The sequence below is a fragment of the Lepisma saccharinum genome, chromosome 25 (genome assembly GCF_977018435.1).
Source record: "Lepisma saccharinum chromosome 25, izLepSacc3.1, whole genome shotgun sequence".
Classification (NCBI taxonomy): domain Eukaryota; kingdom Metazoa; phylum Arthropoda; class Insecta; order Zygentoma; family Lepismatidae; genus Lepisma; species Lepisma saccharinum.
This window is the reverse complement of record NC_139253.1, coordinates 34,510,338-34,522,514: the sequence shown is the minus strand read 5'-3', so window position 1 is coordinate 34,522,514 and position 12,177 is coordinate 34,510,338. Positions and strand designations below refer to the sequence as shown.

Here is a 12,177-nt window from a genome sequence, read left to right as displayed (position 1 = left end):
GTGTAGTTCGCATACATATAGCAAGTAAGGCAACTTATCTCAGAATGAAAATTCCACAGAGTTTTCAAACGTTTGTTTCAGCAATGATGACTGAACACGGATCACACAAAATCCCTCGCCAAAATCTAGTGGTCTAAAATCATTTGAAAACTTGAATGTATCTCTTTACAGATACCAAGTTATAAGGAACTATTTCGTAGATGTTCATGTAACCGTTATAAAATTACAAATAAAATATATTCACAACCTTAGATATACTAATACGAAGAAAGAAATTCAGAGTAAGATTTCAAATGCATGTGTATAAAGTAATTATAGAAGTACAGAGCAATATGAGAGTATTGATTTTTTTTTTCAGGATAACATTTACAATATTGAGGCGACAGAATAATTAAGGACGTAGTGTATTGGTTAGAGTTCTTGAGAGCATTCTAAGCGGTCCTAGGTTCGATCCTCCTTACGAAGTGTTCTTTCTTTTTCTTTTTAAAAATATTTCTCCTACTATTAAACAAGAGCATGGCAACATTATTTGTAATAATAGTGTATAGTGGCTAGATTGTCCTAAAACTGGAATTTACTAAAAAAAATTTTAAAAAAATGAATTCACACACGTTCAAAGGGATATTTTCACGTATCAGATCTTGAATTATGATACTCTAACAATAATTGTGTTCTGCATCAAAGACATTGACAAATATTAATGAAATAACCATTTATATTTGTGGCAATTCAGGACACACTAATATTACCCCTTTTTCCACTCGAGTTCAATGAAAAGATACCTTCACAAATATCGACTGAAAAGTTTCCATCATGTGCAATTCTCCATTAAATGTTTTCGCCGAGTCGTATTACCTTCGTTTTCTTTGTAACAAACAAGTATTCTTTACACATGACATGCAGGAAGGGGGTTGGATCTGTATTTCATATTGGTCAGCTCCTTCTACCTATGCTCAGGAGCGAAAGCTTCTGGGGTAGTGGTTACCGTTAAGGATTGATAATCTGATGGTCGTAGGTTCAAGCCCCTCCGGTGGCAGAAACTTTTCGTACGTTTTAGACATATCCCATTGCGTTCATTGTCCACGCCGTATGAAACGGAATGATTCAGTTTGGAATTAACGATGGGAGGAGGGGAAATGTTAAATAACAAAATCTCAACTTCAACGAACCGAGAAGAGGAGAAAATTAGATAATTCTTATAAATATGAAAATTACATTCATGATTTTAGTGGTATAATCGCAGGTAAAATCAAAGATCTTACGTGGAAGATTTTATCTTGCTCTGAACTCGGCCAAAAGGAATTTCGCACCGATCTAATACATTCTCCAATACATTATAAAATGTTAATGAATGTTTCATGTCGATAATTTTATCAATGCATCAGTTCTTGACGCCGAGACGTATTTTCTGCAACTACCCCTTCTCTCCTCTCGTCTCCAGTCCCTTCTGTTCTTAACTTCTCCTTCTCCTTCTTCTCTCCCGTCCTTCTCCTCTATTTTCATCTCATACCGCCTTCCCTACTTTTCTCGCCACTTGTCTTCATCCCACTCTTCTCCACTCCTCTTATCTCCTCTCCTGTCTTATATTTCCGACTCCACGGCACTGTTCTCCTCATCTTTTCGTTCTTCTCTCTTTCTCTCTTTTACTCTACTCTCCAGTTCCCTCTTCTCGTCTCCTCCTCTCCTCTCCAAACTCCTTTCCTCCTCTTCTATCACCTCGCTTTCCTTCCTCTCTTCTCTCCTCTTTGCTCCATTTTCCTCATCTCTCCTCGCATCTTTTTCCTTTCCACTCATTAGTTCTCCTATCCACTTCCTCTTTCCTCTATTTTCTTCCCTTCTTTACTTTTCCTCTTCTCCTTTTGCTTTCTCTTTTTTCATCTCCTTTGTTCCCTTTCGTTTCCTCTCTCCACTTTTCCTTTGTGTAGACTCATCAACAATGAAATACTAGAAAATCGACGTTGTTTCTTTCTGAGAGTATTGCAACAAATGTAATACTGATTTTTTTTCTAGCTTTATGCAATAATATTTGGATATCTTTCTTTCGCGTATTTTATAAATTTCTAATGTGCATGTGGCAACCCTGAAATTGAGCCTAACTCTACATGCAACCCACCAACGCCTTGTGTAAATTGGGTTGCCTAGTTTAAAATGTCGTTGTCCTAAAACTTTTGAGAGACACTGTACAGATGTCAACCTGTATCATGATCGCCTATTCGTGGAGCTTCTGTATAGGACGAGATCATGTTTTTTTATGGACAATAATGTTCGTCTCCATCGCGCAGTTTTCGTGACTGACCTTGCGGAAAAATATATTGGCCAGCATACTCCCCTGATCTCAATCAAATATAAACTGTTTTGAGAGAACTCTAGCTGAGAGAGTACTGTTTCCTGAGTACTGAGAATGGCTCAAGAAGAAATTTGCGAGCTCTTCCACTGGAAATCCAAAGCAATCGTGTCCTGAATAATCAAACCGGAGCCAACCGTTCAGATTTGTCAACGTAAGGCACACCCCATGTTAGTCACTCTGCGTCAGTGTCATATGATTTTTAACTATGCGATATGTTGTGATAGTCAATAGCATTTACTAATGCACGTTAACATCTGCGATTAAGCCACCGTGTATAAACATGTACAACCCATGCAAATGCTGCTGTGGTTACGTTTTGGAGATATGTGTGTTATTTTATTTCTTCAGCTAAAAGGAATTTTGTCAACATATTCAACAAATCATTTGTATTACTAGGGAACGGATCTATATGCAAATTCATATAATCATATGATCCTAAAATCAATGTTAATTTGTATTAATTTTTCAAATCGTGTTAAGCAAGCTCAAAAAATGCTACTTCCTTTTATATTCCATATTTTTACATGTGTTAACTTTTAGCTCATATTTAGATATTTTAGTTTTTTTTTACCTATAATTTACATATTTTCAAGCATATATCTTATGTTAATGTTTTTAATATATTATCCATTCGTGTGTTTAATACCAAAAAGTTCTCTCCGTTCATCTGTATTCTGTTCGTTTTGCACACTCTGTATATTTTAAATCTTGACAATATATAATGTATCTGTTATTCTAACGTTCTTACCGATAATGGAGTATAAAAGCTTTCGCGGTGAAATCCATTGCATACTCTATGTGATCAAAAATATCCGGACACTCACTGGAATTAGGGCGTGAAGTTCGAAGCATCCTCCATCGGATGCACTGGCAATCAATACAGTGTGGAGCCACCCTTGCCCTTGATGACAGCCTCCACTCTCGCAGGCATACTGGCAATCAGGTGGCGAAAGGTATCTTGGGGAATGGCGGCCCATTCTTCGCGGAGTGCCGAGATGAGAAGAGCAGTGGATGTTGGTCGGCATGGTCTGGCACGAAGTCAGCGTTCCAAAACATCTCAGAGATGTTCAATGGGATTCAAATCGGGGCTTTGCGCAAGGCCAGGCCATAAGTGGGACGTTGTTCTCTTGAAACCACTGTCCCACATGGCCCACACTGTGGACGGGTGCATCGTCATGTTGAAACAAATGTTCATCATCCACGAACTATTCTTCGATGGTAGGCAGCATGAACGTTTGTAAAATGTCAACGTAATGATGTGCCGTGACAGTACCATGCAAAGGAACGAGGGGACCAAGCCCCTTCCAGGAAAAACATGCCCATACTCTCAACCCACCTCCACCGAATTTCACTGTCGGCACAACACAGGATGATAAATGTCGTTCATGAGGCATTTGCCACACTCACACACAACCATCACATTGCCACATGGTATAACGCGATTCGTCACTCCACATCACGGATTTCCATTGTTCTAATGACCAGTGTCGCCTCTCCTTACACCATGCGAGGCGGCGCTTCGCATTTCGTTGGGTGATGTGGGTCTTATGGGCAGCCGCTCGTCCATAGTAACCGAGTCGTCGTACCTCACGTCCTACAGTCATGCTGCTAGGATTACATCCTGCCCTGGTTTGGAATTCCTGTGTGATGGTGGCGATCGCTGATTGCCGGTTCTCTCGTACTACCCTATTCAACACTCGGCGGTCTCTGTCTGTCAACATGGGCACTCGGCCAGAACGTTTTGCGGTTGTACACGTCCCATTATGTTTCCACTTTACTATCACATCGGCGACAGTGGATTTCGGGATGTTTAGGAGGGTGGACATCTCGCGCACTGACTTGTTACTCCTGTGGTACCCAATCACTTCCCCACGTTCGAAGTCTGTAAGTTCCTCCAACGGACCCATTCTGCTGTCTCGTGCACTATGCTGCCTGTAGTGGTCCCTTGCTTGCCTCACCTCACTGTAGATGGCACCACAGAGTGGCCTACTATGCACAACACACATTTTGACTGGTGTCCGGATATTTTTGATCACATAGAGTATTTTAAATATACTCCCATTACTCCATCGATACTGAATGAAGCTTCAGTTAATAGAAATCCGTCCTTACGTAAACTCACCTCAATACTCCGGCAGTTTGTTTACTTATATAGCATATTTGCAGAAATTAAACCTGCAAGTGTATCAATATGCGCCGCATAAAACAAAACGCTTTCGTTGTCCATACAACAGGAGGATATTCACGTTTCAGCACTGAGAATACAGTTTGGTAATCCATTCTTTTGGTAACAGAATATACAGTCAATTTTGTATTTGAATTTTCCATTAAAATTAATTTCATGTAAACCTGTGTATTTTATTTAGTTAGGTGGGTCGCAAGCTTGCCACTTTTCACATTTGTAGGTTCATATTGAATTTCATACTTTTATTTAAATACACACACACACACACACACACACACACACACACACACACATATATATATATATATATATATATATATATATACACGCGTATATTTACATATCTGACACTATTAGTGCACATAAATCTCTTCCCTGTACATTATGTTCCTTGAAATATTTGTATTGCTCCAAAAATACACAAACTTTTGTTCTTAACCAAGTTCACTCAAATGTTTGTGTTAGAAGGATTATCCATTCCTTATAAATGACGGGTGGCATTGTTTCCCAATAGAAAATGAATTCGCCTCTCTTTCATACTACACATTAATACAGGTGATATAACCGTGTCTACCAAATGCAGCCCACAGTGTATAGTAAAAGAAAAGTGGTTTCAATTCCCAATCAGAAAGGGAAATTCGCAATTGTTTCCTCTTCACTGGTTGCTCTGTAAGAAGTTAAGTTGCATCTTTGGATGATACATAACTTGAAACACATACGTTTTTCACGTCTCAACCTATTCCATGTTGACTGAATACCTGGTTCAAAGCAGTCTTTTTAGTGTGAACATTTTTATTCCAAATTAGTTGACGTAAATGAAACGGAGTCTGCCTTACGATCCATTTCCTCTTTTCCTATATGGCAAACAAGTATTAAAGGGAACAAACATGGGATGCGATTCTTTTATCTTGGCCACAAGATCATGAAATTTCTCCAGACATTCCTTTGACCAATTCTGAGTTCATGACCTGGTTCACAATATTCATATTACATGTTTCCTTTGGTGTGATGCTCAAAGTTCCAAAAACACTATACTTTTTGTATAGAATTTTGAAATTTTGATGTATCCTGTTGTAGGTATACTACTTTTTGTAACCTTCCCAATTCTGATAGTTAATTACTTCAATGTGTAAAAATAAAGACAGGAGAATGGCAGGATATGAGAGAAGAAGGGTTTAACGGGGCCAAACCCTCTCAATTGGTTTAGTTAACATTTTGCATAAAACAACATCTCAAAATTCATGATATTATCAAATAGGTGTTTTAAAAATTAAATTCTAATTAAATGTAACAAATACTGAAAATAACAATGTTAAGATTAATCCAATTAATGTATATGAATCCAATATTTACGTCCACATTATTTAGAGAAAATGTTATTGTTTATAATTAAATATATCTATTAATATTGATAAATATATATCCTTGGGCTGTTGTAGTACGTTGAACCAGAAAATACTGTAAGAACCTCACCCCTGACTTCGTTCTTTGGTTCCGATTTAGAATAATATAACTTTACAAAAAAAACAAAGCATGGAAGCCCCACAATCCAATATAGGTAATTATTACATAGGTTTGAACTAGATTTTAGTGGGAAATATTTGACAGGTAAACTGAATTAAAAAGTAGAATACTGATTAACACAAAATGTGTATTATCTCCACGTCTTAAGTGATACTAATGAAGAAAGAGTTTCTAGATATAAAACTTTGATGGCTTCTCATGTCACATCTAAGAAAAAGTAGGCATATTTGTCATTTTAACATTCTTTCTCTATCGCTGAGTAAAGATGAGGATTTAATGCAATTTGAGTAGTAGTATTGATGATATTATAAACTCAACAAATGATGAGCCCCCCTCAAGCAGATTTGGCTACACTTAAAACAAGCTCAACATGCCCATATGAGTTTTTTGCTCAAGTGTAGCACCCTGTCTAACCCAAGATTTTTGTAAAAATGCCCTCGGGAATTTCCCGAAACTACAGTGTACAAATGATGAGCCCCCTCAGATTGATTTGCCCACACTTACAAAAGTTGCATCAGCCAGATTGTTGTCCATAAGCTTGTTAAAAATATGCCCCTCTTGATATTGTTTTGGATACACTTGAAATTAAGCCAAAACCCTCATAAAACCCACACCCACCTACACATATTTACTTCCGGTTTAAGTTCAATTGGATACCAGATTCAATTTCTTTATCTAATATTAAAACAATGTAATATGCAGAAATCTTCTAGAATTGCTCTGTGACTCTCTCATTTCTTACATCATAAACATATGATTTTTCACCTATAAGAATAACACTACATATGGTGTCATCGGGGAGTGTATCATGGAATTCACAGATAATTTTAATGTTTGTCCTGTCATTAACCACAACTTGTTTTCTTTTTGAAGTGTTGATGACAAACATGGGCCTCTGTGCTTTGAATTCATCTGGTGTGTAATACATGTCAGTATTGCCAGTAGTGACCCTTTTGTATGCTGTAAATGCTTCATATAATTTGAGGAAATCATCCTTGGACATGTCTAAATTATAATTTCCTCTAGGAAATACCTCATTTCTGCCATTTTTAAGATATATGTTCTTGATGTTGCAGTTATCAAATTTACTTGAATTTTTTTCCTGATTATTGTGTCTTCCAGTCTGAAACAGTACCACCACAAAATCTGGCTTTGTATTTAAGAGCATAACTGGCTTCATATTCAACAACTGGCATTCTTAGCTCCATAGTCTGAATAAGGCATTTGCCCTCATCAGGTAGGGTATTAGGCAGAGCTTCCCCTGTAGAGTTTAATGCACTGTACCTCATCAAAGCATTATTATCATTGGCAGCTCTTCTAAATGTGATTCTTAAACCACCCTTCCACATAATATCTTTGTAATCTGAGAAGAATCCTGGCAACAGGCGGATGGGGAACAATACTGTGTGGCTTTTGGATATTATTTTATCACCAGCCTCAAATCCACCTATTTTGTAGTAAGAAGCCTCGGTTTTGGATAATTTTAGTGTGGCCAAAGCTGTGGAGGTAATACCCGGATAATCCACTCTGTTTATAACAACACCATGTTTTCTGATCTCAATTTCAGAGAACAGATGTGGCACAAAATTGTCTACCAATCTTATATTTGAATTTGCCGGATAATCTGTACCATCGAGCTTTACAACATCAAATTTGATGTATAGATCTGCTCTGTGGGGGTGTATAAAGCCATCCCCTACATCAAGATCAACCTCAATCTCTGTGTTGGGTTGATTTAAATTTGCAAATGTCCTCCTGTTTGGGGGGAATGATTGTAGCTCATAACTCTCAATATTTTCCATTTTTTTCTTGTATGTATTTTTATTTAAATATTAATCTCTATGATTGCAGTTGTTGTGGCTCCAGCAAAATCAACTAATTCTTCTTTTTCATTAGTGACCATCAACTCAATATAATCTATTCTATTATGGCACACAGGAAAATATAATGTTGGGGATGGATTGTAGATGATGGGCTCCATGAATTCAGAGTTAGGTTTAAATGTTGCAATGATGCCAGTTTGTTTGTGAGTGCCTATGCCATTTGATTTGGTGATCATACCCTCAGCCACATTACAGTGAATATTCAGAGTTTCTATGGCTAAGAATTTAGGTATATTAATAGCAGTGTGTTTGATGGCTGGTTCAAGTTTTGTGTTGTTCTCAAATCCTAACAGCTCTCCTATAGTACCCAGATCCACTGTTTCTGTGGCAGATGCAATCTCTACTCTGTGAGTGACAGAATTTTGACTTAACACTGCACCTCTGGGTAATTGAGCATTTAGAGTAGATAGATTATATTGCCCTGGAGTGATGACAATTTTTTGATCCCCTACTGCAATTGTGTTGTTGTGGTGTGTAATATTAGGGATCAAGTACATGCCATAAAATGCTCTGAGAGCTATTGTTTTGGGATACACTATATCATCATGTAATCTAAGTTTCAATATTGAATTTTGGCTGGTGAGATGGAATACCCCCATGATGTTTTAAATACCACAAGGCTTTTTGAAAATTTTCAATTGATGGTTTATTTATTTGAGACATATATCTAAGAACAGATAAACACAGATGTCCACAATTAACATCTTTGAAATTTTGAACACGGGCATTATTGTAATAAAGATTAGCTGATTTTAGATATTTTACTAAATTTTCAGGTGGAACACCTCCAAATGAATCAAACACAAATGCCTCATCTTTTAAATATTTAAGATAACAGATCCAGTGAGTGCCCTGATTTTCGTACTTATCCAAATTAACAATCCCACACTCTTTGTTGAGTGGTTGTTCTGGCAAAGAATCAGACATGTATACACCTCTAAAATTTTTGATGCCCAGTGGCTTGATTAAAGCTTCAATATCTTGGTTTGTAAGCGGCTCTTGTTTTTTTTAAACTTATTCATGGCTCTCTTAACACCTTTGCCTTGTTTCTCCATGGCCAGGTTATGGCGCCCCTGCTCATCTAATTCTGCCTTATTTTTCTTGGCATCTATTACTGTTTTTGCTATGGCAGCTGATCCCCCGGCCAAGCTCCCCACAGCCCCAAGTGCTGCTAAGATGGCAGGGATAGTAAATATAAATCCCCCCACATGTGATTTTTTCCTGGATTGCTGTAATTTTTTTAATTGGGGGGTACTAAGTAACAATTTCATACCACGGCCCTTGGCAAGACAAGAATTTTTTTCTTGCGCTGCTTTTTGGTTAGAAGATTATTAATAGGCCCAAGAGATTTAAGACCTGCATAAGGTATTTGATACATAACACCCTTAGCCTTCATCCTAGGTTTATTATATACATATTCACAACCCCCACCCCAATTTTTGTTTGGTGTTCATAGCTATGGTGGTCCCCAATGCTGCCATTCTTTCACTTAAAGAAGCATCTTTGCTTTCAAATCTACCAAATGCAGCCTCTTCTAATTTCTTGTCTGCAACATGTCTCTTGTCAAGATCAGAATGTGTGTTGTATGCTATGTCATGGTCTCTACAAGCAGCATCTAGGGGATTAACACCAGGATCACCTCTGTTTAATCTATGGTCCAATTTTGTGCCTGGACCACAATACTGATAGCCTGGAATGTGTAGTTCAAATGGCAGCTTGTTTATAATGTCATTATCCAACCCCCGACCCTCAGATATATTCCAAAATTTAGGTGGTAGAGTATTAATAATTTTTATAAGATATCCAATCCCCTTAGTGTCATTCACTATAAAATTAGACAATTTGGTGCTTATCATGTCCATAATTCCAACCTTTTCATTGTAAAAATTGTGGTTGCCAGCATTTTCTTCCCCAGCTATTACCAGCAACCTATCTACAAGTTTCCTGACATCATCAACCCACACAAATTCTTTAGGCAGGGTGTTGTATTGTTTGATTCCACTACCTGTCTTGATTTGTGACCATATCGGCTTGATTAAATTGTTGTATTTTGCTCCACTGCTAGACTTGACTCTTTTTTGTGTGGGATCATTGTTCTGGTATAGAGCATCTGATTTTATTAATATTTCTTTGTAATACTCATAATCTTGATCTGTATAGCTGCCAGGTCTCTTCCTAGTCATCAGTTCCCACAATCCAGGTGTGCCGGGATACTTAACAAAAGCACCTTTTTCTCCAAGACGAGATTCTGAATATACAATCAGGTCATCTCCCATAAATGTTACTCTGAAATTGCCAATTCTATGTATGTTGCTACCATCACGCTCTGTGTCAGCATATAATCCAAAAACCTCATCTTTGTTGTCTTTAGGTGTGGTTAAATATTTTTGAGCAAGAAGACCCAATTCAATAGGATCCTGAGTAGCTTCAATTCTTCGAGGACCAACAGGACTAGGTGTATGAATACTAGAAAGTGGGGTGAATGGATAATCTAATATGTTTCTTGCAGCTACAGGTACAAGCTCTGTGATCGAATTTTGATTTTGCTCTGTAACAGTTTTGATATTTTTACCTAATTCACCAATAGCATCAATAATAGGCTGTTCTGTGCGCTTGTGTTGCTCATAAAAACCCCGGTTCTCTGATTTCCATCCCTTAAATCTTTTTACAAGATAATCTCTTAATTTAAGATCATCAATGATTGGCCTTTTCATGGTTATTTATTTATGTTTCAATATCTAGAAAATTGTTGATTTTATTTCTATATTTACCACTATTGGGTTTTCTTGTCATATCAATTGTGACAAACCCATAACTGTCCTGGTTCCAGCACCTACTGCAAATCTTGGAAAAATTATTGTAGCTCAAGTCCCCACCTACATATTCATCATGTATGTGTTTGGCGTTGGTATGATCTTGATGAAACACACATATAAAATTGCTGTTGTCTCGGATCAGCTGCTTCGGTATTTTAGAAAAAGTCTGTGCCAGGTAGAAGCAAACGATGTTTTTGTGTCGGCCCTGTGTAAAGAAATTTCTAACCTTGTTTTGATTATCCAGTATAATGTCATCAAACACAACAACAGAATTATCGAGACAGTCATGGAGTGGCTTAACATCTGATTCAAAAGTGGCAATATCCAGTCCATCATATAGCTTCATCAGCTGCTGATATTTTTATTGTTCCAAGCTCTTAGAGAAGACATACAAGTGCCTGTTTTTCCAGTCTAACCAGTTGGGTGCCAATAAAAAATTATCAATCATTAGTGTAGTTTTACCACAAGCCGATGGCCCAACAATAAGACATCTAATATTATCAGGCAGCAACTTGCCATTTCTTTTAATCTGCTGTTCAGGTTCTGGCAGCCTCTTTATAACATCCCAGGTGTTCATAATATCACTTTGTTTGCATCGATCCAGCTGTGTTCTGGGAGTCCTAGCCATTTGACAAGTAACTTGTTGCCTTTTCTGCGGATGATTTTTTCTATGAGATATGTGTCAGGCTGTTTAGTTTTGCTGAGCTCTTCTTCATAGAATCGGCCTTTGAGAATTTCTCCTCGGTGATCTTTTATTATATATGTGTTAAGGGTCCCAGGTTTAACTTGAACCACTGTAAATAATTCAGTGCTCCAGTTTCTTGTAAAGCCTCTTTTGAATAAGTGCTTATATTTGCTGATTCTTACTTGATCACCAATCTTGTATTTGGCTTTTCTTGTTGTTGGCTGATATCTAGGATAATAAACAGTGCTGATCAATTTTTGCTCATCAGATGAAGTTACCTCAGAGGGTTTCATGTTGATTGTGGAATGGACCGAGTTGTTATATTTATGTAGAAGTTCTGGAAGAATATTAAGCCATTTATAATTACCTTGAAGTGTGAATTGTTTATACATATGATTTTTTAGGGTTCTGTTGAATCTCTCTACAATTGAGGCCTTGAGATCACTGTAACTCGAGTAATGTTGTATTGACTGGCTTTTAATAAATTGTTGGAACACTGAATTATAGAATTCTTTGCCATTATCTGTTTGCAAATAGCGCGGTGATCTTCCACTCTGATTGATGATTGTCCTGAAGGTTTCTGTAACACATGCTCCAGTCTTGGATTTGAGTGGCACAGCCCAGGCAAATTTTGAAAATGTATCTATGACAGTGAGTAGATACTTGTAGCCCTTGTTGATCTTGTCTAAGTTTTTCAGCTGTCCACTTGCATTCTCAATCAAGTCGCTCTGCCATAA

General features: G+C 37.4%; 1 protein-coding gene across 1 annotated transcript; it reads right to left on the bottom strand.

Annotated features, from left to right (window-relative positions):
• Positions 1-3,750: 3,750 nt before the first annotated feature.
• LOC145978738 (uncharacterized) lies at positions 3,751-4,353 on the bottom strand. The gene has a single exon (XM_083111546.1). It carries the CDS (start codon positions 4,351-4,353, stop codon positions 3,751-3,753), a length of 603 nt encoding a protein of 200 aa, XP_082967672.1.
• Between the last annotated feature and the right edge of the window lie 7,824 nt (positions 4,354-12,177).

What these genes read in the sequence shown, in the direction of transcription:
- LOC145978738 (XM_083111546.1), bottom strand. Translation starts at nt 4,353, where the DNA reads ATGTGTGTTGTGCATAGTAGGCCACTCTGTGGTGCCATCTACAGTGAG.